The following is a 26,512-nucleotide window of genomic DNA, read 5'->3' on the forward strand; positions in this document are numbered from 1 at the left end:
TCTACGTATATAGAATTTTTTAACCTAATTCTGGTTACTTAATTCTGTCTGTTAGCGAAAGCCACTACATCGTGATAACTTACATTGATGTTTCTGCATTTGGCAATTTATTATTATATTATATTATTAGTATGGGATTTTTTTTTAATGGGCTTTAGGTGAACTGATGAATACACACACGCTCGCACGCACGCACGCACACACACACACACACACGCACATACACATACTCACCCACATACAAAAAAAAGTATATATATATATATATATATATATATGTGTGTATATGTATATATATATGTATATGTATTTAAAAAAGAAAAAAAAAACATTTATTAATTTTTTTTTAATTGATTTGTTGTTGGGGTTTTTTTTTAAAAAAAAAAGGAGAGCAATGATGATGTCAAATCGAATGAACAATAATGAGCTCTCCTGTAAAAAATAATAAATAAATAAATAATCACATGATAATTTTATATCTGTTATAAATGTACAATAAAAAAATGTAGGTTTTGATAAAAAAATTAAATGGAAAAAAAAACGTTAAATAGAAATAGTTCACATGAATTTTTGACGTCTATAGCCGTCAATGGCAGTGAATGAGTTAAATGTAGTTCAAAATCTTTTAAATTACGCAATCAGATCAACATGCAGGACACTGCTTGATAAAAAAAAAAACAATTAAAAAAAGTATTTTACAGTCACATGGCACTGATTCAGTAGAATGGCCCTTCAAAGACTTTTTCGAGCTCAGGAAAAGGATGATTTTTTTTTTCAAATTCAACCTTTTATTAAATGATAAACATTAGCATTCTGTACACGGATGTGGAGGGCACCATGAGTGTTTTTGCCTCATGACGAAATATGCCCCTGAGCCGTCGTCACTTGGACACCTCTGATCTATGCGACATACAGATGGCGCTTGCGGCCCAGCCAATGAGAGCCCCCCAAAAAATCCCTCCAATAGGAGCCCTCCCCTACCAATGACACCCACGACTATTTTTAAAAGCACGTCGTCCCTTCAGGCATCGTCACCTGTCTACCTGTCTCCTCCTCGCCTTTTCATCACTGCCCGTTGTAAGATCACAATCCGCTTTGAGGTTTGCTAATTTTAGGGATTTGAACAGATGTAAGACGCTCGCTTTGAGCATCCTCAAATGTGCGATTCTGTAACAACAAACGGCAGCCAAGTCAAGCGCCGTCGGACCCCCCCTGCTATTCCACTCCATCCCCATCTTTGATCCGCCATTCCTTCTCGTGCCCTCTCCACCTCCCTCCACTGTGCACCCTCTCGTGACTCATCAGACCCCCCTCCCCCCCTCCTCTCGCCTGTGTGTGCGTAGTACTCGCCATCCTCCTCCTCCTCCTCCTCCTCCTCATCTCCCATTTCTCTCCTTCCTCTCTTTCCCGCACATCCTATCGCTTCCTCCGCCGGGCGTCAAACAGGCTGCAGGTAAGAATTTTTCCATTCACTCACTCAGTTCGCCAATCCTCCATCTTCTCTCTCTGCTGTGATGGTGATGATTCAGCGACCATGAGCGGATTCCCACTTGAGAATGCGGCATTTGATTTTTATGTCATGCGTCTCCTCCTGCAGGAATAATACGCATGTGTTACTGCCAATATAAAAATAGGGCACATAAAGAGGCATTATTTTTTTTCACAAATACTGTGCCACCTAAAATTGAGTGTGATTTATTTGGATTTTTACAGGATGTCCATAGTGAATATTGTTGCCAGGGAGATCCTGGACTCCAGGGGAAACCCAACAGTGGAAGTTGATCTTCATACCAATAAAGGTTATTGTCCGTATCCAAGGTTGAATCCGTTGATATCATTAGGTCCGGAATTATACATGAAACAAGTGTCCAAATACTTTTGAGCACCTGCTCTCCATAAAATTAAAATTAAAACTCTTAAATCAAACCCCAAATCAAATATTGAGTATTTTCTTTCAAATCTATTGTGACAAAAGCTGACAGAGGCCAAATACTGCAAATGCACCGACAGCTCACCATTTTGTCCCCAATCCAGGTGTGTTCCGGGCCGCTGTGCCGAGCGGCGCCTCCACCGGCATCTACGAGGCGCTCGAACTCCGAGACGGAGACAAGACTCGCTACAAGGGCAAAGGTACGTCGTAAGATACTGCAGAGTAAACGATAATGCTACTGTCGAAGCGATGCGACAGCCCGGTGGTGTCCATTTTGTATTGCATCATACTGAGAGATGCTTCTAATGTTTTAGGTTAACTTATTGAAGTACATGTCAAGGACAAACTTTGATAAAACGTGTTGTAAAAATTTACCGAATTTGCATGTGAATGCTCAATGGTGCGGGTCAGTGAGGACTGATGGAAACAAAACACAGAATACCATAGAAATCCCCAGAACATGCACCTATGTCCTCTGGTGCCCCTGAGGACAATACGTCTATTATTCTGGTGCAGTGATGTACAATGGATATAGAAAGTCTACAGACCCCGGTTCAAATTCCAGGTTTTTCCGACATACCAAATACCTAATCAGTGTTAGCACAAAACCTTTAGGCATCTGCTCGAAAGCGCAAAATCGACAGGAAAAGCCTACTAGAACAGCTGAACTGGGGTTCACCAGATGTGTGCTGACTCCCATTTAACATACAGCGCCTTGCAAAAGTATTAGCCCCCCTTGAACATTTTGACCTTTTTGCCACATTTCAGGATATAAATTGAATGATATAAAATTAGATTTTCCAATTGGGACACAATCATGAAGTCGAATAAAATTATTATTATTATTTTTTTTAAATAATAATTAAAAAAAATAATCATTAAAAAAATAATAAAAATTAAATGAAAATTAGCTGTATTCTAATGCTAATTGCTTCAAAACGTAAACAGATTTAAAAAAAAAAATCCTGATGAAAGAGACTTGAATCTTTCTTTTGGTAGGTTCCATGTTTTTTATAGCAATAGAACACAATATTATGTGGACCTTGCAAAATTAGTCAAAATACAGTGAAACAGCCGGGAGCGAAGGGGGTAGCTTCAGTGAAGTTTTAATTACCCGCTCGAAAAGTTTTAATTCGCTTTTTGTAGCTACAGGTTACATTCATGGTGGAGAAAAAAATTGAAATGCTTTGGGACTCTTTTTTTTTTTTTTTTTTTATATCACAAAAACCTGGCATTCGAACAGAGGTGTGAAGACTTTTTATACATGTCACTGTAGCTCTGCATTATATCATACTGAGAACTGTTTCGGTCATATTTGTTTATTTTTTTAAATCAAAAAATTAAGGTTACGCGTATCGATGAACGGGCCCTCGTGCCAATTTTTAATAGCGTCATCAAACTTTTTCCCGCTATGCTCCGCCCACGATGGATGGCCGAGGCTTGAATTCTCTGCCCTGGCGTTTCCCCATCAGGCCTCATGCAAATATAATCTTTCAGTGTTGAAGGTTTTCTGTGTTTGTGTCTTAGGCGTAACCAAAGCAGTCGGTCACATTAATGACACCCTCGGACCCGCCCTCATCCAATCAGTGAGTAGGACTGAACTGCAACAATAGGACATACAGTCCAGTAGCTGACTTCACATGGCGACTTGATGTCTCTCCGGTGTGTGTTTCAGGGGATCAGTGTGCTGGAGCAGGAAAAACTGGACAACCTGATGATCGAAATGGACGGCACCGACAACAAATGTACGCCTTTGATTCTCACTATAGTCCAACGTTTGGTTGAATACAAAACGCATCCGTTGCTTCTGCGCAGCTAAGTTTGGGGCCAACGCAATTCTGGGCGTGTCCCTTGCCGTATGCAAAGCGGGAGCGGCGGAGAAGGACGTCCCCCTGTACCGTCACATCGCCGATCTGGCGGGAAACCGAGACCTGGTTCTCCCGGTTCCTGTGAGTCGAACCTCCTGCTTCCGTAACTGCAACTAACAACATCACTCAAGTAGGGGTGGCAAAATGAGTGCGTTAATTTGAGTTCATTTAAAGGTCCTTTAATGCCACAAATTTTCTTAACAAGTAATTAATGACCGCCCCTTACTTGGAAAGACGTTACTGGGAGAATTCCAGTTGCAACACAGCAGACACATCCACATCAAAATTTTGCAGTAATAAACGTATTATAATATATTAATAATGCATATATTTGTGGAGACTGGGTTGTATTTTGCAATTTTAAATTAGTTACTTCATGTGAAAGATTAGGTCGCTCTTAAAATGAAAAGAAAAATACAGTGAGCCGTCACTAATGTCTTACAAATGCAATGATGCCATCTAGTGGCAGAAAAATGACCTCAACACAAATCAAAATCAATAAAAAAAATCAATATCACACTTGTTTTTTGTTTGTTTTTTACAGTACAGTACATATTTTTAATTTTAACTCAATTTTATGAATTATTATGAAATTACTATATCAACGACTAAAAGATGCAGGCATATTTCTAGTAGTTTAACTTCTTTTTTTTCAACTTTATGTTAAAAAGAGTTTTATTTTTATCTTTTAAAAATTTACATTTTGCCATTGATCATGAGTTAATTATAGAAGTCATGCAATTAATTACGATTACCACTTTTAATTGCCTACCAATCAAATTGAAATCACTTCTCTCCTTGACTTTTAGGCTTTTAATGTGATCAACGGCGGCTCTCATGCCGGGAATAGGCTTGCTATGCAGGAGTTTATGGTACTCCCCGTAGGGGCGGAGTCATTCCGCGAGGCCCTGCGAGTGGGGGCGGAGCTGTACCAGACCCTGAGGGGTGTTATAAAGGAGAAGTACGGTCAGGATGCCACCAACGTGGGCGACGAGGGGGGTTTCGCACCAAACATTCAGGAGAACAGCGAAGGTGAGAATGCAGAAATCATACAGAGGAAGCGATCACGGTCATTCAACTCAGGTTCAATTTAAATTCACACTTTAGCTATGTCCCTAGGTTTTCACTCAGGTCATGTTATGTAAAATAAATAAATAAAACAATGACATTATTTTTATTTTTTGTATTTAGTGTAAATACAATAGGGTATTTGTCTTTGGAGCTTTCACTGTAATATATATTTTTTTTGGGGGGGGGGATAAAAGCTAATCACTGTTTATTACAGTGTTCACATGAAATACAGTGAGATAGGGATAGAGCCCTGCCATGAGGAGCAAAAATTTGTGAGTAATTGGTGTCCGCCCAAAGGTTTATAATTGCCTACAGATGCCATAAAAGGAAAGCAAAGCATTTTTTGAAGCTCCTCAACTCAATTCAGTATAGTTCTTATAGACACCAAGATGGCGCCAAAGTAATACTTTTACATGACATGGCACAAAAACAGAACAAAGCCGAAGAAAAAGTAACTTTTAAGTGGATTTCAAAATTTCCTGACAATAATATATGTGACTAAACATGACATTATGATTAATATTACATTTGTGGAATAAGAGTTATGAAGCAAAATCCAGCCATTGTTATCCATCTCAGGGGGCGGCCATTTTGCCACTTGCTGTCGACGGAAGATGACATCAATGTTGCTCAGGTCTCAGGTAACAACCAATCACAGCTCAGCTACAGAAAACAGGTGAGCTGTGATTGGTTGTTACCTGAGACCTGAGCAACATTGATGTCATCTTCCGTCGACAGCAAGTGGCAAAATGGCCGCCCCCTGAGATGGATAACAATGGCTGGATTTTGCTGAGCAATTTATATTCCACTAACACAATATTAACCAGAATATCATATTTAGACCAGTAGGTCTGCATAGAACATATATTACTGTAAAAAAAAAAAAAGGTCCCCTTTAAGTCATTATTTCTTCAAATCTTAGTTGAACTAAAAAATGGTACCACTTTGAGCTTCCACAATATATACTTTAATATATGAAATACTCTTACTGAGTAAAACATGCAAGTGTGACCGAACTTCCCTGCAGCTTTGGAGCTGATCAAGACGGCCATCGAGAAGGCAGGCTTCACCGACAAAGTGGTGATCGGGATGGACGTGGCCGCCTCCGAGTTCTTCATGGAGGGCAAGTACGACCTGGACTTCAAATCCCCGCCCAACGCCGCGCGCAACATCAGCGGCGAGGAGCTGGCCGGCATCTACCAAGGCTTCATCAACAACTACCCAGGTTTGGGAGTGTGTGCGTCGCTTCTGCTACTACCTCATTACGTAGATGATCTTCATCCTCATGCCATGCTTGTCATTTCCTCTTTCACCTCAGAGACAAAAAAAAAAAAGAAGCAGAGAACAAGTAAGCTTGTTGCTTCCTCGAACCCCCACAATTAGACCTGTTAAAGAGCTTTTAATTACGTGCTACAGCGCTCATTTGGCAGGCGAGGATGTGCCTCCTTGCCCTCGTAATGGCGTGTGCAACTGCGTGGAACACGATTGCACGGCGGTGTAAATGACTTGTAGGCCACTTAGCCTCAAGGCGCGCGATGTGCTCTCTTTCCCCGCAGTTGTTTCCATTGAGGATCCCTTCGACCAGGATGACTGGCCAGCTTGGACTCAGTTCACAGCCTCAGTGGGCATTCAGGTACAAGACAGCTTTTATTTTCATTATATATATATATATATATATATATATATATATATATATATATATATATATATAATATATTATTATTATTATTATTATTATTATATATATATATATATATATATATATATATATATATAATATATTATTATTATTATTATTATTATAATATATATATATATATATATATATATAATATATATAAAGATCATTTCAAAAATATTTTTCTATACCTCTTATAACTGGGGATGTGGCTGTGCTCAGAATTAACTCCTCATATTCAAACTCATGTTAAACGGTAATTAGCATACCACCATTTAGTGACTTTGATTAGCCCCAAATAAAGTTCAGCGGTTTAAGAAGGCTTTTCCTGACATTAATTTGCGGACTTTACGTTGCTTTAAATTAATTACTTAGTTTCTCAGTTACTTACTTACTCACAAAAAAAAAAAAAAAAAAACAGTTGGGCCAAAAGTAACCCAATTATGGATCAAAAATGGATTGATCCACTTTATGGGTCGAATTTGACCCAACTTATGGTAAAAAAAATTAGGTAATTTCATATAAAACACCCCATAAAGTTGCGGGCATTTTGTATGGATTAACCCAGAAAATCGGGTCAAATTAACCCAAGAAGATGATCTGACCCAACTTTCTGGGTCGTTTTATATAAAATTATCCAATTTTTGACTCAAAGTTGAGTCAAATTAACAGAAGTAGAGGATATGACCCAACTTAATGGGTTATTTTATATAAAATGACCAAATTTTTTCCCCCATAAATTTGGGTCAAATTGACCCAAGTAGACGATCTGACACAACTTTTTGGGTACTTTAATACAAAATGATCCAATTTTTTACCCAAAGTTGCGTCAAATTAACCCAAGTAAAGGATCTGAACCAACTTTATGGGTTGTTTTACACAAAAAAGTAACTTTTTTGGGGGGATAACCTAGAAAGTTCAAGTAGAGAATCTGATTGTTTTATACAAAATTCCCCTTTTTTTTTTTTTTTTTAAAACTCAAAGTTGGGTCAAGTTGACCCAAGTGGATTATACTTAAATGATTTTTCTTGGTCTATTTTTTTGTATTTCAAAAACTTGGCATTTGAACAGGGATGTGTATATTTTGTTTCAGGTGGTCGGGGATGACCTGACCGTCACCAACCCACGTCGGATCCAACGCGCCGTGGACGACAAAGCCTGCAACTGCCTGCTGCTTAAAGTCAACCAGATCGGCTCCATCACGGAGGCCATTAAGGCGTGGGTTGATTGCGTGCTTGGCATGAACGCACGCTTACCCGCAGGCAGCTTTTTGTTTCAAATATCCTCTTGTTCTTCAGCTGCAAGCTGGCTCAGGAGAACGGCTGGGGCGTGATGGTGAGCCACCGCTCGGGTGAGACCGAAGACACCTTCATTGCCGACCTGGTGGTGGGTCTCTGCACTGGACAGGTGAGAAACGCTCATAGATGATCAAGTACAGACTTGCTTTGAGATACAAGTGACCCAGCTTACAAGTTTGACGAGATACCAACTGTTGTTCGACCAAATCAGAGAGACTGCTTGACTTTGTAGTCATTTTTCCATGGATAGCAAGCAATGGACAGTATACTGACTTAAACACTTATTCTATATATCTTTGACTCTTCTTAGATTAAAACTGGAGCCCCATGCCGCTCGGAACGTTTGGCCAAATACAATCAGCTCATGAGGTGTGTATCCACATGTTCATATACGAATAGTATAGTCATTGGTAGAAACAGGGATGTGATTTGACCAAAGTGAAATTATCTGAAAATTTAGCCGGGGGTCTGGGGGCCGCTGGCACCCAGCTAGGTCCAGGGCTCATGGGTTTTCCGTGTTTTTAAGTACTTTCAATGCACTCACATGACAAAGAAATAGACAAAACAACAGCATAAATTTTCAATGTATATTGAACTATCCCATATAAAATGGCAGTTTTAGTCAACTCAAAATCAGTCACATTCAAAAACATTGGACTGCCTTTGCTTTTAAAAACTATCACTGAGAATATCATCATATCTAACTAATGTGATTACTAAGTTAACACATAAATAATGTTGAAGAGTTCAAATTTCATGAACAAATAATTGTATCATGACCAAATGAAAAGTAACTCATATTAGAGCATACCACAAATGTCTTTGTTATAGCAGAAGATGTTATCTGTCGGAGTCATGTGCATACACAATGAACTACTACTACTAAAAAAAAAATAAAAAATCTGAATTTTTTTTTTCTGGGGGGGGGGGGAGATAAAAAAAAAGCGGAATTCCGCGAATTAGCGGAAAAATCACATCCCTGTAGAAAGTAACAAAGTCCGGATAAAATACTTCTCTACTGTACCTAATTAAAATGTTCAGGGATCTGGCCTACATTTGCCAGCTGTGCAAATAGTCACTAATGTGTACATTTGTCCACTCTTTCCCAATCCCGCCATCAACTTCAGGATTGAAGAAGAGTTGGGTGAGCAGGCTCGCTTTGCCGGACACAACTTTCGCAATCCCAGCGCACTCTGAGCACCCCGCCGTGACGTCAGGCAATCATTGTGCCGCTTGCACAACAAATGCTCGGTTGCGCGCCGTTATATTGATCCCAGGCTTTGTTATTAAGTGGCTGAGTTAACCGACCGGTGCGAGCTTCTCCCTGCACTGACCTCCCATCACTAAGTTCTGTCAACTGTGGATGATTTTTGCCCTTAAGTGTTGCTTTTGTCATCTTCCCTGACTTTCCTACTGTGACTACTAAGCAGCTTTAAATGAAGTTGTGTGTGTGACTAATTGTGGCAAATAAAAAGATGGGTACATGGTGACTCTATATTCACTTTAAATGTACTTTCACGGGCCCCTACATTAAATTCACCTGCAAATCCTAATGGGACTCAAAGCAACTGCTTTAGCCTGAAACCTTTTCAATTATTTTGTCCCTTTCCTGCTTAATTTCCTCCAGTTAATTAGCAAAATATGAAAAACAGCTGTTGCTATGACGCAGTGCAGTTATACACATCACTGCAGACTATTACCACAATAATAAACAGATGATTACACTTCAAATGTATTGTAACAGATGACCATGCACAATGTAGCCCACAACACAGTCAAGAGTATTGTTGCAAAATTTTAACAATGGCAAAATACTTTTTTTTCTTGTGTGATAAAAAAAAATTTAAGTGATGACTTTTTCTTGCAATACTATGACGTTTTCCCTTCATTCTCTAATATTTAGATTTTACTAGTAATATTCAAAATTTCAAGTAATGCTACAATTGTATCCCCTTAATTTTTTCATTCTTGAAATTCCAACTGTCATCTACTTTTCTCTTGTCAAATGTGGCTTTGTCGTTACAATATAACTTAAATCATGTAATCATCAAATTACAGTTAATACAGTCAACTATATTTTTAAATGATGTATCCATACTTCTAATTAAAGTATGTGAACACTTTTTGCCACCTTTGGTATTGGATCTCATGATCTTGGTGCATGTGTACCTAATGTTGTGGCCATATGGTGATCACATGCAGCCAGAGACGTCACGTGCAATTTCACGAAGCGAACCGCAGGGGGAGCCCGAGTGCTCTACCGTGTTGAACGTGCGTGTTGGTGCGCGTGTCTGCCTGTTGGCTGCTCGGTGACGAGCCTGTGAGGGGCGGGGAGGGTAGTCGATCGTTTGTGGAGCCACGCATGCGCACTGGGCACGGTCTCCGGCCAGGTTGCTATGGTTACCACACAATAGGAGACGGGACAGGGGGCTGCGTGAAGGAGAGAGAGGGAGAGGGAGGAGAAAGAGGAGGTCTGCAGAGCCGCTTGGCTGGACACAAGCTTCTCCCAGACAGACAGCTGCAGGACAGACGACCACCAACTAAATCGTGATTAAAAATCAAACCCCATTTTGTTATTTGCAAGCCAGATATCAATATTAAGTCGACTGTAAAGGTGGCTGCTCCCTCCCTGTCCTCCTCCTTTTCGTTTCCCCTTTCTTCTCCTTATTCAAATCACGCCTTCCTCTCTCTCTTTCTCATCCCTCTCTCCATTGCCTCTCTCAGAGCCAGGAAGAGGTATATAAATATATATAAAAAGTCGTCTTGGAGGAAGAGGGGGGTAGGTGGGGAAGAGGAGGGGGGCCAAGGCAAAAAAAAAAAAGGGGGTGGGGAAGAGGCGAGCGCACATACGCATCAATTTGTACAGTTCAGTTTTTTCCACGCCGCTACCAAGAAGATTTCAGCCGCATTGTTGCTATCGCCCGGGTGCTGCTGCTGCTTCTTTTTTTGTGTATGTGTGCAACATGAGGCGACGCGCGTTGCGAGAAAAGGCGACAAAAAGGAGGGCGAGGAAGGAAAAAGGGGGAGTGAGAGAAGCAGCGGCGGCAGCAGCACGCATCGCTGGATATTAAAGGTAAGCACAATTAAGGGAGGAGGTAGGGGGGGGGGGCATGGGGGTGCAATATAATGCATGCTTATGCTGTGTGTTTTGGAATCTACACCACCATCATTGCCCCCCCCACCCCCCCTTTTCTATTGTGCCTTATTGTCATCCCAGTGCTGCGTTCAAGATGACGACCACATTCCTGCAAAGCAAAGCAAAGAAAAAAAAAAAAATGAAGAGGGGGAGCCGGTGCTCGATGCAATTATTCCGCCATTCTCTATCCTCTCATCAATGCATGTGGTGCTCCTGGTGAGCTGCCTTTGCATGCGTGTGTATCAATTACACTGCAGTGGGATCATTACTGTATTTTTTTGCAAGTTCATGACCAGTGTGGCCAATGTCAGGGCAGCCAGTTGCCACCTGTATCATGCATCATGCATCTTATTAGTGCAGAGTGGGCCCATAAACACGTGTGTTCCCATCTTTTTTTTTTGATTGTGTGGGTCTCATCGACTTAAGTCACTGCAGCATGCACTAATAATTAATGCACAGTCATGTGTAGCGCTGCCGCTGCAGCGGACGGTGTTTGTACACACGCACGCCAGCTAAAAATGACAGTTTCCCCATTTGGCAGGGCACACTATTTATATCCCTCATTCAAAATACATCGGCCGTTTTTCACCGTGGCATGAATGAATGGATGCGGCCATCTTTTCTTTTCTTTTTTTTTGCTCACAAACGACTATTCTCGCAGCGGGAAATGAGCATGTGATGCTTGCCAGTCATAACCAGGGTTAACCACAAGTGGCTGAGGGTTAGGGATGTTGTGGTGAAGGAGAGACAGCAGGGTGGTAGGGGGAGTGGCTTCCATTTGCCGGACAGTGTGACCGAAAGGCATGCACGCCTGCGTGTACGCACGCCTAATACCAAGTGTTCTTTGGTGGCCAAACCACCAGGGCCTTCGATGTGTGCCAGTAGGTTTTTGGCCGGCGTGTGACGGTTTAGAGCAGCAGTGAAAAGCAGTGGCGTTGGTGTGGACATGCTGGGAATTCAAATGCTGAAACAAGGCTTTTGCAGTTGTAAATTACATGTTTAAACACAATGGCGCAAATTCTTCCTCGGCACACGTGGTGTGCAATTCTATTTTGCGAGTGACCAAGGTATCCCCTTGTGATTCTGTCTTGAAAATCAGCATTTGAGTCCAAAAACCCAACAAGGCCTTCTTTTGTTTATGATCCTTTTCAGGTTTTCCCCTGGTCTAACAGTTGAGCAACCAATTCAGTCCATAAAATGGCGTGTGTAGTAAAATGGACGCTATAAAGAAGAAATCATGAAAACACGGACGCACAAGGAATCGGTACGCGCAAAGCACATGCAAATATTTACTTAAGAAGTTAATAACTGGACTACTCGCCTTCACCACATCCGGTTTCAACACCTTGTTCTGGCCTTGCAGGTGCCCATACGCAGTGGGCGGCGGCGGGGAGCGAGCGAGGAGAGGAGGGGTCGACGCCCTCATGCCAGCCCCACTCGCCCTGAGCGCAACGATAGGCAGACGGTATTACACCCTCTTTGTTTTCAAGCGTATTCCACGTGTGCATATTAGTACAGATCGGCACCCTTGAAAAGTTAGTGATGTTCCATAGTCCATTTATAACTTATACATCTGTGAGGATGCATGTATGATGTATAGGCATGTACATGAAATGGTCTAAACACAGACGTTAGGTATTCAAAACGCATAATGGAAGAATTCAAAGTATTGTATCGTTGTAGCCAAGAGGTGGCGGTGAGGAACTGGCTGGGAATCGCTTCAGTCGCAGATCACAAGGCCATGATTCATCAGAGAGCGAGGGGGAGGAACTTGTGTCTCCCGCAAAAAGGCAGAAAGTTCAGGTTTGTCTTACGTTTCATCAGTTATATAAAGCTGGAAATAATTCATGTGTCTGGCCAACAGGGAGTTATTTTTGCCATGCAGAAATATGCTCTGGCAATAGATCCTTTCACAACATTGATTTTTTTTTTTAAAACTTGATCCACAAATGATCTTTTCTTGTCAGGATTCGGCAGCCACCCCGAACCCTCCAACATCAACACACACCGCTGACAGCTTGGCTCCCTCTGCTGTCCCGCCTCCCACCTCTGTGGCCAGCCAATCCCGCGAGAGTGACAATGAGGATGGCCAATCCCAGGGCAGCAGGAGTTCAGTTGTCGGGAGCCTGGCGAATAGCAGCAGCAGCTTGAGCAGCGGGCGGGACATCGACCAGGACAATCGTTCCTCATCCCCGAGTCTCTCCGCTTCCCCCCTGGGTAGCCTCGACTCTGATTCTGAGGGCCCAGACTCACCAAAGCAAGGAGAGAGGGAACGGGAGAGAAGTAAAGATGGAGGAGCGGGAAGCGTGTCCATAGAGGACAGAAGGACGCTACGGGAGCGGAGAGGGGAGGATCCCTGTGGAGACGAACAAAAGATGGATACAGATGCACGAATTGAGGACTGTGCACTTAAGCCTATCCATCCTTGCCCCTCCTCTGGGCTCAATTCCTCGGTTCGTGGCGCTGGGGATTCTTCTTCAAATGACAGCACTGGTGGGAGGAAGTCGTATTTCTCCCTGGACTCCAAACTAATGTCTAAAGCGGAGTATGGTGGACCAACAGGCACTGATGCAGTGCCGAGTGGCAATAGAATGAATTCCAAAGCCAACACACAATGTGTGACAAAGACATCTGCCGCAGGTGGAGATTTTTCCCATAACAGCCCCGGCATTCCCCACTCTTTGCCCCCGCCTCTTCCTCCTCCACCTGCCCTAAAACCGCTGGAGCTTGGGGGACAAAATCTTCCCCCTGAGGTTAAAATAGAAAGAGACAAAATGGAAAAAGCAGATAAGCACCAGGACAAGGCCCAGTCCACGCCTCCTTCTCTTTTGCAGACTGGGCCCCAGCCACAATCCCAATCACAACCCCAAACTCAAACCAACACCCACCCACATCATTACAGCTCCCCCAGCTGGCAAGGTGGCACAGCAACTGGTTGCCAGGGGAGTTGGGGATACACCCGTTACCCTGGCAACCATCACCCACACCAGCATCAGCCCCCAGTGCAGCAACAGCAACTTCCCTCTGTTTACAACCCTCCTTCCTCTCGACACGCCTCTTACCTCCCCCATCCGCACCCTCACCCCCACAGGGAGTACCTTCCCAGGTATGCTGGAGGGGGAGGGGACAGAGAGAGGGGGCCCCCAGGAGACAGGGAGAGGGGAGTGAGGGGTGAGTGTGTAGCGAGGGAGCTTAACAGGGAGTTTTCTGCTCCCATAGGTAACAACAGCAACACTACTAGTGGGGGTAATAGCGGTGGCCCAAATAGCATCCAAGGCAGGGAGTTTTCAGGTCTGTCCGTGGGTCAGAACCGGGAGTTCCAAGGCTCTGGAAGGGATGGACCTTCTGATAGAAAAGACTTTGCTCCAGCTTTCCGTGACAGAGAGCAAGACAGGGAACGTGATACAGGAAGAGAGTTTTCCATGCCAAACCAAAACCAGAGTAGAGACTTTGGCTCAAACGGAGCTGGAGGGGGGCATCCAAGAGACAAAGATAGAGGCAGATGGGGTGAGTTTGGAGGACAAACAAGAGAAGTTGGTGGAAACTGCAACCCAAGCAACAACTCAATCTCCCAAGGAAACCACCCAAGTTCAAATAGTGGACTACCTGTGAACCCCATGCTAAACCGCGACCCACCGGCATCACCCCAAAACAACAATATCCATCCAGCTCATTCGTCCCTGCCCCCACACTCACATCCCACAAACTTAGCCAGTCGGGAGTTTCCTCCTCCCATGGACCAGGCACAAACCCCTTCCTCTGCCTCTGACCCTTTTCACAGAGAGTATCCTCCCACTGGTGGGAAAGAGTTCAATGCAGGGGGACCTCCCTCCACTGGAACTAATAGAGATTATCTCAGCCCACCTGGCGCTACTTCTAATCTCGTAAGAGAGTTTTCAGGGCCTGTTGGAATCCAAAATCCTCACCCTTCTCATCCCCATTACCAGTCTGCACCAAGAGAAAGAGAGAGAGAGTCAAGCCTGCGAGAGTCTACACTATACCAAAACCGTGGAGGTCCAAATCAACCTCCTGCTCTCTCTCCATCCTCCTCGACCAGTCACGGACACCCTCCAAATGCTACCTATCCTCCCCCGCCACCTCAACCTCCATTACCCCCATCCCAATCTTCTCATACCCAGCAACTCCCACCAGGTATGGCACCCAATGTTCGCCCCCAACACTACCAGTCATCTGCCCAGACTCCTCCAACCCATGTATCACCGCTACCCAGCCCATCGACTAATCAGATAGCAGGCTTCTCGTCATTTCCTCCTGGATCCGCCTCCGCACCCAACATGTCACTTTCTGGGCCTGGTGTTTCTTCCAGCTGTTCCCCTGGATGCCGCCCTTCCTCTTTGCATGGCACCTTGAACAGCCACCCTACCTTCAGTGGAACATACCACTCCAACGGAAGCAGTGGCAATAGCCTGGCGAACAGCAATAGCAACAGTGGCACGCCCACTAACAGCAATACTAACTCCCAATCACCTCAGAATGTCTCTAAGGGCCCCCCACCGCTCACTAACAGTGTTACAACACCTGCCCCTAACTTATCGCATCCCGGTGGAGACAGCCATTCAGATTCTGGCCCGCCCCCAACACCTGTCATTAAAGAGGAGCCGCTAGAAGACAGGGAAGAGAGTGAAAGTCCACCACCAGTGTTGAGAAGTCCATCTCCTGAACCAAAGCCTGTAGACATTCCTATCCACGCTAGCCAGTCAGCAAGGTAACGTCAAAATGTCATTTGTCAGTGTTTCCTTTTGTTATTTGTCTCCCACTTCAGTTTTAGATAAAGACAGATCGCAATGACCGAGGTATTGACTTTGAGTAGTTAAATTAACGATGTACTATATCGATGTGTCACTTGTCCAGGTTTCACAAAGTTCTTGACCGTGGTAGCGGCAACTCCTGTGCCCGCAGCGATGTCCTCTTTGTTCCATTGGACGGCTCCAAATTGTGGAAGAAGAGGAATGAGGTGATAGAAAGAGCTCGGAGGGAGGTTGAGCAACGTGCCAGAGACATAAGAGAAAAAGAGAGAGAACGAGAAAGGGAGCGGGAGAGGGAGAGGGAGCTGGACCGCCATCTACAGGTAAGCTCAAAAACCTGTCATGTTTGTTCAGGTCTAAGAAAGAATGTCAGAATGGGGATTTACTTGTCGCTAATATTCTGTTTATGTTCCCCCTCAGCTTTTGATGATAAGTAGCAAGATTTACAACAACAATATTTTTTTGCACATTATACACAATGTCATAAAGCATTGATATTTACAAATAAATCTATATAGTTTAAAGCCTGTTTTCACTCTTTGTCCCAACATGGCGACTGGTCGGATGGCCATGGATAGAGATGCATGTTAAAAGCACAAAGTGATACATTATGTCTTTATTGGAGGTTTAGATACAGTAGCACAACATAGCAAGAGGAAGACAGTGACACCAGATTCATGGGATTTCACAATGGGGTTAACAAGATCTTATTTTGTTCTCTCTATAGCAACAAAAAGATGCCAATGCCAATGCAGCGGCTCGCCAGGGATCCTCCCTCTTCTTTCCCTCTTCGTCCTCCATCATCCTCGATCCTTCGTCGTCTTCCTCCTGCCCGGGAAACCTGGGCGGCCACCCTTCACATCACGTTCAGCATCATCCATCACATCCACATGCTCACCTTACTCCGACACACCACCTCCATCCCAGCCTCTCTCACTCTATCCCACATTCTCTTCTTCTTCCATCCATGGCAGGGGCATCAGCAGTAGTGGGGGGCCCTCAGGGTGCTCTGGGAATTGGTATAGGAGGTCCTTATCTTGGTCCAGACACCCCAGCTCTAAGAACCCTTAGCGAGTATGCTCGCCCTCATGCAATGTCTCCCCTCGGGGCAGCAAGTCGGGCCCAAGCACATCACGCTCAAATTCATCACGGTCATCCTCATGTCCATCCTTCATTCTTTCTTCCCCAATTCCAAAATCATGCAATGGGCCATCCACATCACCTACCTACAGATGCTGCAACAGCTGCAGCCATTTTGGGCTTTCTGTATGGTGGCAGCCTGGAAGGCGGACCAGGTATTGGAGGCCACCCTGGGGTAGGAGGAGGACCAGTACCTGGAGGAATGGGGTCTTCAGGGTTAGGAGGAGTTGGCTTTCCTCATGCGGTTGCTGCTCACCGGGATCGCATGAAACCAGGATTTGAGTTTAAGAGTGATGAACGGGTCTACCCACCTGGGTCCATGCATGATCCTGCAGCTCTTGCCCTTGCTCATGCCCATGCCCATGCCCATGCTCATGCTCATTCCCACGCCAATGCCCATACCCATGCACATGCCCACTCATTGCTCCTTGGGGGAGGTGGAGCAGGAGCTAATGAGGTGTCACTCTATTGCACTCCTCCTCCCCCAGCTCCAACCGGGCCACCACACCTTCCGAACCCGACACTGGCCCCAGTAACTCGACCTCCAAACCCTCCTGCCCCCCAGTCTCTGTCCAATCCACCTCCTCCGTCACTCCTACCACCTTCGCACCCTTCTCACCCTTCATCTGCTCCACCTCTTGCCGCCCCTCCCCCTGCAGCCCCTGCTGCACCTCCAGCGGCTCCACCTCCTCCACCTGCTCCGCCAACCTCCAACGCCACCTCAATTCATCAACCAGTCCCCAATTCTTCTTTTCCGAGTTCCCTATCCTCTCATCAACCGTCAGCCCCAGCTACTTCCGAGTCTTACCCACCTCCCGCTCGGTCACCGACATCCTTTGAGCGAGACCGCAGTGGAGAACGGGAGCGGGAAAGGGAACGGGACAGAGCGGCATTGCCAGCCTTTGCGGACAGGGAGCGTGAGCGAGAGAGGGAGAGAGAAAGGGGAGGAAGTGGAGGAGGAGGAACAGGAGGAGGCAACACAAACGGAGGAGGAACAGGTGGAGGAAGTGGAGGAGAAAATATGAGTCGTGTCCAGATGCTGAATGTGACGCCCCACCATCACCAGCATTCCCACATCCACTCGCACCTTCACCTGCACCAACAAGACACAGGTACCAACTGCGACTAACTATGCTACCTTTATATAATCTCTATTGTCAGTGTTTGCTGTTTCTTTGGCTCCTATTAAATATCTCCTTTATTTCCTATTACATCATTGGCATCTAGCGGCGGGCGGGGTTCACCCCCTGATGGACCCGCTGGCGTCAGGGTCTCCTTTGGCGCGACTTCCTTACCCAGGAGCGACAATAGGCACCCCCATCCTGGCTCACCCCCTCACTGACAGCGAGGTGCTTCGCCAACAGCTGTTTGGTGAGGAGAAGACTCCTCGTCCATGTACTCGCTCACTTTTTTACTCTCAAAACAGTCCTTAGAGTTCATAGATAATGTTTCGGCGGTGATGCTGATGATTTCCCAATCCGGGGCACTTCTCCCAGGTGCTCCTTTCCGTGACATGCCCCAACCGTCCTCCCTCACTGGTCCCATGTCGGCAGCCCATCAGCTCCAGGCCATGCAGCAGGCCCAGAGCGCAGAGCTGCAGATCCAGAGACTGGCCCTGGAACAACAGTGGATTCACCACCATCACCACCACTCCCTCACCCAGGACGAGTACTACAGGTGTGTTATTTGTGCTTATGATCAAACTAAGGCCAGTTTCTACAAATCCTGACATAATCCAAATATACTACTTGCCATTGTAGGAACGCTACCTGACGAACCTGTGTTAGCTGTAAAGTTAGCCTGCCAGCGAGTTAGAGAGAATTCTGCTTGAGGATACAGCTGCTAGATACAGTGGTTCTCAAACTTTTTACACCAAATAACACCAAAAAAAAAATATATATATACTTAGCTGTCCAAGTACCACTATTATGGCCAACACTAAAATACAGCAGGCTAGTGTAAGCCACTGCAACATTATGCAGTTTAACCACTAGACTGCACTTGAATTAATGAGCATTAAAACTGTACTTAATTTATTTAAACATCAAAATTAAACATAAAAAAAAGTTCTAAAAGATGAACATTGACATTACGCAGTTTGAACATCTAATACAGTGATTCTTTTGCGTACCATTAGAGGGAGCCCACGTACCACTAGTGGCTATTGTACCGCATTTTGAGAATCACCGTAGCTAAGTTTCTCTATCACAGGCAATTTTTAAAACAATGCTTTAAAAAGTACTCTCTTTTTTTTGTGCGATTTGAAGTGAAGATTTAAATTGCGTGAAGCGAAAGCTCGCAACATGTAAAAGTCCTGACTTTAAAATGAATATATTTTCTCCTTTGACCCTTCAGTCACCTGAAGAAAGAGAGTGACAAGACCCTGTGAGGGAGGGACCCAAGAAGGAGTGGCGCGGAGGGGGGAAAAAAAAGGGAGAATGTGTGCAAACTTTAAACAAAACAAAGGAAAATAAAAGCACTAAAAACTATGACGAGACAAAGACTGACAACAAAGCCGGACGGGAGGAATTGACAATCCGTCCCTGTCAAGTGCACCCCGTTGAAGTTCCAGACTCTTTTCCTGCATTGTGTTCTTGAACTTCAGTCCTGTTTTGTATTGTGTTCTGTACAGTATATGAATTAGATATGGGCGGCAATAGAATGAGTTATGTGTAAAATACTTGATGCCGGACGGAATGTGTACATGAGTCTTTTTAATGTCATTGCATGTAGCTTTAGGAAATTATTCGGATCTGGTGGAACTTTTGGTTCTTCATTTTAGTTAAAAAATAAAAAAATAAAAAAAAGCCCTCATTTGTACCTGAGGGTTCTATATGCATGAGACCAGCCTTTTAATGTTCTGTTTACAACAGTATTGTTATTATTATTATTATTATTATTATTATGTCGTCTGTTTGTTGATAATGATATAATTATATATACAGTACATATTATTTGTATTATTTTTTTACATTTTCATGGTATGACTGTCAATCTTGATTTTTATTTTAAATTGACCTTGTGAAACAAGATGCAAACGAAAGCGGAAAAAAAAATCTGGAAATAAATTATCTCTTTTTTGCTATGTTTTTACTTGCGCACGTGTGTCCCACGCACTCCTTTACATTGAGTCTATTAGCCGCCGTCTTTGTTTTATACAAGTCACTCATGCACAAAGCATATCAAATTCCTCATGCGCCTCCCCCTCCCCCTTCTGCACTCCCTCTGTCTCCCCCCCACCACCACCACCAGTCGAACCCCTCCTCTCTCTTGGCGAGTGTGGCTAATAGGAGACACATGGGATGAGTGTGAGGCAAGGGAGTTGAGTTGCTCCATTGAACAGCAGCCGCCCTGTAGAGCTGGCATTCCATAGTGAACTGTAAAAAAAAAAAAAAAAAAAAAATGAAAAGAAAAAAGGGGGAAAATGGAGGAGAGAGGAGGAGGAGCCGCGAGAGTGTGATTTACGGACTGTGCTGAAGGCTCGGCGCGGTGATGTGTTTTCTCGCCACGTCCGGCCAAAGGAACCTCCTTCAAAATGGACACGGATCACTGAACGAGGCCTTCACACACTGCAGGGATATGTGGCAGAACAAACTACGATCTTCTCTTTTTGTGATCATGATATACGCTACCCGTTGTCTGCTAAGGTTAAAAGGCCTGAAAAATGCAATAAAATCTCAGATGATGATGGATAGGCTGATCTCAAGCGCAGGCTCGGGGTAGGATACAACATGGAAGGCATGCGGTTGGTTTCCAGCTAGCGTGTCATTAAAAGTCACCTTGACGAAGTGTGTCAATGTAATGTATAAGAATCGGATTGTCCTCCATCTGATGACATCACATCTGCGTGTGATATTCTTAGCGCTTCATCAGTCCTTTGTGAGGAAGGCTAAGGACGTTGTGAAAGGTGAGCTTGAACGACGACCAAACCTGAGAGTGCCCGTTGTACTAAATTCAATTCAATTGCTTCTCTGTTGTTTTTTTTTGCTATTGGCAGAAAAGCTCACCTTTTCATTGTTTTCGTGCTCAGGACAAAGTATTAGTCTAGTAAAAGGGGTCAGCAGCCTGGAGCTGCAAAACATTTGAACATTATGATGAAAGAACATGCGCTAATGTTAGTTTAATGTACTGAAGGCCCAAGAGCTAATTAGAGTTGCACCATAACAGAAAAATATACCGCATCAAATACTTTGAGATTCATTTGATTCGTCTTCCACTTTTGGATTTTTTTCTGCCTTTTTTGCTATACATTTTCTGACGGTAATTATGGTAATTTTCAGGATTTCTTCTTTTGTTTTTGGACATTTTAAAATTACATTTTAAACGTTTTCTTTTATGTCTTTTCAATAAATGAATTTTCTGACTTTTTGGCAATTATTTTCTGACTTTTTAAAAAAAGTTAATTCTGTGACATTTTTGTTATTTCATGAAATTTTAGGGTAATTTTCTGCTTCTCTTCCTTTGTCTTCCAACGGTCACTTTTCAGACATTTGTAGGTAATTTTAAAACTTTTTCATCTACCTTTCCTCTCTCTTTTTCTGACAATTTAAAAATTTGGACTTTGACATTTTTTTAAATCATTAATTATTTAAAGAATATTTTATCTAAAAAATACAATACAAACATGTTCACGTTTGTCTTATGTTGGTGTTTCCCTCTATGAGATGTCCTATTTTGTTCGTGAGCCTTGAACGCACCTCATTCACAGTCAAAAGTGAAAGTATGATGCTTTTCTTCCGATGCAGCTAGCAGTTTGTGTTAGCATGCTAACTAATACTATCGATGAGCCTCATGGGAAGGTGGTTATGTGTGGAATAATTGAACTACAGAATACTCCCGAATATGTAACTCAGTAATATGTACATGCTAGATGCATAATAATATTTATATAATCCTCTCTGGTGCAAGAGCTTTGCCGCCACTTTGTGATATCGAGACACAATAAACGTTTACAATAAAAAATGAGCATTTCTCAGAAACTCTAAATTAAATTTACTATAAATTTTACAATCAGCTAAAAAAATAAAAAATAAATATCGAAGCTTGTGTTAAGATGGCACATTCAGATAAATGTGAGCCTGGGATGTAGCGAGTCCCTAAACGGTCCACATGTTATGTTGTCACTGTGTTGACATGTTTGATGTGATGTGAAGAACACTTGGCCGCCCGCATTCTTGAGCTGACGTAACAACTCCACAGTCATGTCTTGCCTCCTGGAGGAGCTGTCAAAGTCAATAAAGGTCGCCCCGAGGCCACCAAAGCTTAACTCTACCGCGCGTTTTCTCCGCAGGCACATGTTTGCCCCACCGGCCTGGAGATGAGACTTGAGGCTGGCTGTCATTTTCTAGTCCCGTCACAGTCACACACACGTGTTGCGTTGAGAGGCGGTGAACAAGCGGCAGCGGCTACATCGCATTCATCTTCAGGAGGCAACTCACAGAAACAGCTGAGTGGGTCGTTCTCTCTCAGCCACTCCACTCCATTGCGGTGAAGATGATCCCGGAGGATCACCTTGTAAGCGTTGGAGGACATCTCAAGCAGCAAGACGAGGGCTCTCGGCCTGCCTGAGGAGCTGCGACAGACGCTTGTCTGGAGATTTTCTCACCTGCAAAATGATGCAATGATTTTAGGGATGGGATGGTTAAAATAATAATGTAAGGTTTAAGGGTAGAAAAATAGTGTCTGACTTGGGAGGCCTAAGGGTTTACGGAATAAAAAAAAGAAATACATAAAAACAAAAAAATAATAATAATGGCCATTAGATAGATTGAATAAGAAAATAAATGAAGAAATGGTTATTATTTATTGTAACAATGAAAATGAATACAAAGAATTACAATGAATAAAAACAAACAGTTTTGTGTTGTTGTTTTTTCAGTGTAGTGCTTAAAGAAGACATACTGTGCTTTTTTTTCCCACATAAAAAGTGCCATTTGCGAAACCCTCCTACCCACCCACAAATGCATGCATTGTATTTTCCAACAAATGACACACAATAATGTCATAGTTGTCAATTAATGTGCAGATCCTAGAAGGCCTGAAGTTGTCATTGACAGCTTGTTTGAGGCTAAAGTAATTCACTGACACCCGCTGAGGAACAAAATGGTGCAACAACTGTTAAATGACCAGATGAGGTCACATCTGGTAAACAGAATCTTCTGAAGAAAACTAATTTTCACTTTTTTTCATGTGGATTTTCCAAGTATGAAAAAGAGAAAACAAAAACGTTCCCTTTCCAATGTGACAGTCTCTAGCATTAGCTATTTGTTTAATTTGTTTTTGTCTGGGCGCTATTGCACCATCCCTGGCAAGTCGTCAGTAAAAGGTGTTTCCCTCCTCACTTCACAATAACAGCCAGCCAGAACTCTTAAACGCATATCCAGATGGAAGAATAAAAAGGATTGGTAAATACGATGAAATATGTGCCTACCGTACAACCACACAAACTAATGTACGCACGCCTTGTTGTACACAAACTTGGAACACTGGCCTGGACTACACACCTCAATGCCGTTCTCATTATTTCTTTAAGAAAATTTATGAAGTCATGTGTGGAAAAGTCAGAATAGGAGAAGTAAAAGAGAGCTGTTAGTACAGAAGAGAATATTCTAAAAATTGAAATAAAAAAATTTCGATTATCATGCTGTTCGTGTACTTTACATATACAGTGACTTATATGAAACAGAATGTGCTATTCAACGTATAGATTTTTTTTCATTGAATAAACAAAACATTTTGTGTATTTAAATCACTGAAGCATGTTAATCGTGTACAGAAAACACACCAAAAAAAGAATGGTACTCACTCACACACTATGTATAACGTGTACACAACGCTTTTGGCAGGGGAAAAAAAGAAAAATGCTGTTTTCTTTTTATTTTATTGTAGTTTGGCCAAGCCTTTTTTCTTTCTTTTTTTTTTACAGCGCATATACAGTATAATAACGTATAAAATTTTGTGGTGATGCCACTCTTGTGAAATCTCATGATCAGTCTGCAGGTGTGCCTTTCAGAAAATTTTTGAGGGGTTGAGAATTTACTCAGAGGGTAACTTTAAAAACAAACTAACATATACATATATATATATATATATATATATATATATATATATATATATATATACATATATATATATATATATATATATACATATATATATATATATATATATATAAGTGTATCTACAAACTTGTCTGGGTACATAATAAGCTAATTAGTAGCTAGCAATTTACAGTAAATCTATCTTTTTGTGCAAAATGGACATGATACAAACAGAGGCTTTTAACCTTTTTTTTGTGTCCTTTCTTATCGATTAAGAGGTCAACTTACGTCATTTCTATTTTAAAATGTTCGATTGATTCCAATAAGTTGGTCGTCCAGGAAATGAAGCTCAAGCTCAAATTGATTTATTCGTTTCTAAACAAATACCACACATTAACGACGACGCGCCACTGCTGCCCCCTACAGGATTGCGCGGAAACAGCATCAGTTCAGGAGACAAGAGGCAGCCTAAACCAAAGAATACAAACCACAGAATCGCTATCATATAAATCTAAATTCAGTCCTGATGAAAATTATTATTCATCTGTATTTATTGCACTAAATAAGTGTTTCAGAATTACAAGATAGTCAAAAATGTACAGTTTTAATGATACTGATGTATTTTTATATTTATTGTTTTAATAGTCTTGAGCACTTTGTATGCAGCGGCGGTTGTTTTAAAGTGCTCTATAAATATTGTTGAGTCGACTTGAGAGCAAAAAATATATATGCCACTGTGTTAAAGTAGCAGTAGTGTGAAGTTTTATAATTACCTTCCGTAGCATCATCGTGAAACTCTTTTTTCAATTTGTTTATTTAGTTTGTTTGTACTGGGAATAAAACAATTAAAATAAATGTATTTATATGGTCTCTCTGTATTGCAGTACTTTATAGCTACAAAGTTTCCCACAAATCACATTCTTGTCATTGAGGGGAGTCCGATCTCTTGTGGGCAATTCTCATATGCCTCCCGAGGGAGTCCATCCATTTAAAGGTTTTATTGCAGTAAATGCACACATGCCGTTTGCCTTCGGTATGTATGGTCTGGTGTCTGTTGAGGGCGCTGGTGGTGACGAAGGTCTTCCTGCAGATGTCACAAATGTAGGGCCTCTCGCCCGTGTGCGTCCTCGTGTGAGCGGCCAGGTGTGTGCAGTTCCTGAAGCGCTTGTCGCAAACCGAGCAGCTGTAGGGCTTCTCGTTGCCGTCGTCACCGTGATCAAGGTGAAAGGGTAAGATGGGGTCGTGCCCAGCGCCTGACGTCAAAGGCATGTCCGACTCCAGATCCTCTAGAGGCTCCGGGCCATGGCCCAGCCAGAACTCCCTGAGGCTCCTCGCTGGTTCTTTCTTCACCTGGGGGTCAGCATCATAAGAATGCTCCAAGTTGCTGCTGCTACCTTCCTCCATGTCGGCTGGTGCTGCCTCCTCGTGCTTCTGAGTAGGGGGAGGAGGAGAAGGGAGGTGGTGATGGGTGTACTCCTGCTGCTGGGCTCCGTTACACTCATCTAATTGGACAAAAGACATTAAACCAGACAGATTATGTTTTTTTCCCCTCCACATTTAGAACAAAAACTAACAGCTATGTTCAGCGCTGTCATTTGTAGCTGCCTAAAAGTGTCAGCAGGTGGCCAACCACAGTATGTGAATGTAATGTAAAATTGCATGTACCTAGCAAGGGTTGTTGCAATGCACATTCAAAAGGAGCATGAAGGAAAAAGCAATCTGCATTGTTTGCACAGAAGTGAAGATAAAGACGTAAGTTTTCCCGAAAAGCTGAAAACCGCATTCCAAAAAGAGAAACTAAAAAAATAATTCCCCCCAAAACAACACGCACAAATCTAAAATAACTTCACCGACCTTTTGTAGGAAGGAGACTCAACTGCATTCGGAGGCGTCCGATCTCCAAGTCCTTCACGCGGCAAAGCTCCTCTGTGTACTCATCGACTGTCCTCTCGACAGCGTTAAATATTTCTTCCGCTAGTGCCGCAAGCCTCTCGTGGAGAAAGGTCTTCAAGGAGAGCATTTTGAGGGACAAAAATAAATATATAAGTTTAGATGAGGTACAGTATTTTACCACGAGAACAAGACGTCATGCCCCGCTTGTAAACACGGAAGTGAGCTGCCTAGTGCCTATGGTAGAAAAGTACACTCGTCTTCTGCCCCGTAGTGGAGCGGAGGTGAAACAGCAGGATAACATTTTCCAAAACAACAACAAAATAAAGTCGTACAATTACCACTAGTAGGAGACGAGCTCTCTCTAGTTGTACATGAAGGAATCACAGAATAAAGTATTTCAACTGTGCATCATGTTATGGAGGCTTAAATTAGTTTAGCTTAGTGAATGTTATGGTATTGTCATTAAAAGTGAAATATTTTAAAACTGAATTCCATTTACGACTGAAATGTCTTCTAATTAGTATATTAACACCTTAGCTGTTCACAATAGGTACTCCTGCAAGCCTCTAGCCAATAGCTTTCGGAATGGATTCGGGTTCAAATTTCCCGCGCTCTGTCTGCCGATGTAACATCGAGTGCGTGTTGTGTATGTGACAAAGGGTATGTGCAGTTTTATTTTCCATCAACAGGTG

At 43.0% G+C, this 26,512-nt stretch overlaps 3 protein-coding genes across 9 annotated transcripts; 2 read left to right on the forward strand and 1 right to left on the reverse strand.

The window, feature by feature from the left end:
* The first annotated feature begins 1,039 nt into the window (after positions 1–1,039).
* Positions 1,040–9,335, forward strand: LOC144057994 (gamma-enolase). The gene is made up of 13 exons (XM_077576097.1): positions 1,040–1,453; positions 1,714–1,799; positions 2,035–2,130; positions 3,458–3,516; positions 3,606–3,675; positions 3,746–3,879; positions 4,608–4,830; positions 5,897–6,094; positions 6,426–6,502; positions 7,641–7,765; positions 7,846–7,954; positions 8,156–8,214; positions 8,973–9,335. The coding sequence occupies exons 2-13, from the start codon at positions 1,715–1,717 to the stop codon at positions 9,040–9,042; spliced, it is 1,305 nt and encodes a 434-aa protein (XP_077432223.1). The 5' UTR covers positions 1,040–1,453; position 1,714; the 3' UTR covers positions 9,043–9,335.
* A 1,350-nt stretch (positions 9,336–10,685) lies between these two features.
* On the forward strand, positions 10,686–19,972 carry atn1 (atrophin 1). Of its 4 annotated transcripts, none has more exons than XM_077576367.1 (10): positions 10,686–10,918; positions 12,134–12,245; positions 12,345–12,446; positions 12,665–12,784; positions 12,949–15,707; positions 15,854–16,070; positions 16,475–17,999; positions 18,115–18,282; positions 18,384–18,564; positions 19,243–19,972. In XM_077576367.1, the coding sequence occupies exons 2-10, from the start codon at positions 12,219–12,221 to the stop codon at positions 19,274–19,276; spliced, it is 5,133 nt and encodes a 1,710-aa protein (XP_077432493.1). In that variant the 5' UTR covers positions 10,686–10,918; positions 12,134–12,218; the 3' UTR covers positions 19,277–19,972. The 4 variants fall into 4 exon arrangements, 3 of the variants coding, with proteins under 3 accessions (XP_077432493.1, XP_077432494.1, XP_077432495.1); XM_077576368.1 differs by having other exon boundaries at positions 18,115–18,258; XR_013295389.1 differs by lacking the exon at positions 19,243–19,972 and having other exon boundaries at positions 18,102–18,282; positions 18,384–18,533.
* A 174-nt stretch (positions 19,973–20,146) lies between these two features.
* LOC144058120 (uncharacterized) lies at positions 20,147–26,162 on the reverse strand. Of its 4 annotated transcripts, none has more exons than XM_077576371.1 (5): positions 25,782–26,162; positions 24,216–25,429; positions 22,326–22,492; positions 20,357–20,415; positions 20,147–20,264 (listed from the first exon to the last, which is right to left on the reverse strand). In XM_077576371.1, the coding sequence occupies exons 1-2, from the start codon at positions 25,945–25,947 to the stop codon at positions 24,852–24,854; spliced, it is 744 nt and encodes a 247-aa protein (XP_077432497.1). In that variant the 5' UTR covers positions 25,948–26,162; the 3' UTR covers positions 20,147–20,264; positions 20,357–20,415; positions 22,326–22,492; positions 24,216–24,851. The 4 variants fall into 4 exon arrangements, with proteins under 4 accessions (XP_077432497.1, XP_077432496.1, XP_077432499.1 ...); XM_077576370.1 differs by having other exon boundaries at positions 20,357–20,456; XM_077576373.1 differs by having other exon boundaries at positions 20,160–20,264; positions 20,353–20,456.
* Between the last annotated feature and the right edge of the window lie 350 nt (positions 26,163–26,512).

Source organism: Vanacampus margaritifer, chromosome 9, assembly GCF_051991255.1.
Source record: "Vanacampus margaritifer isolate UIUO_Vmar chromosome 9, RoL_Vmar_1.0, whole genome shotgun sequence".
In the NCBI taxonomy this organism is placed as follows: Eukaryota; Metazoa; Chordata; class Actinopteri; order Syngnathiformes; family Syngnathidae; genus Vanacampus; species Vanacampus margaritifer.

Coding starts and splice junctions, on each gene's coding strand:
- LOC144057994 (XM_077576097.1), top strand. CDS start 1,715: ATGTCCATAGTGAATATTGTTGCCAGGGAGATCCTGGACTCCAGGGGA. Junction 2,131..3,457: donor GACTCGCTACAAGGGCAAAG/GTACGTCGTAAG, acceptor TTTGTGTCTTAG/GCGTAACCAAAGCAGTCGGT. Junction 7,766..7,845: donor ATCACGGAGGCCATTAAGGC/GTGGGTTGATTG, acceptor CTTGTTCTTCAG/CTGCAAGCTGGCTCAGGAGA.
- atn1 (XM_077576367.1), top strand. CDS start 12,219: ATGAAAACACGGACGCACAAGGAATCG. Junction 18,000..18,114: donor CCTGCACCAACAAGACACAG/GTACCAACTGCG, acceptor ATTGGCATCTAG/CGGCGGGCGGGGTTCACCCC. Junction 18,565..19,242: donor ACCCAGGACGAGTACTACAG/GTGTGTTATTTG, acceptor TTGACCCTTCAG/TCACCTGAAGAAAGAGAGTG.
- LOC144058120 (XM_077576371.1), bottom strand. CDS start 25,947: ATGCTCTCCTTGAAGACCTTTCTCCACGAGAGGCTTGCGGCACTAGCG. Junction 25,430..25,781: donor GAGTCTCCTTCCTACAAAAG/GTCGGTGAAGTT, acceptor TTGTCCAATTAG/ATGAGTGTAACGGAGCCCAG.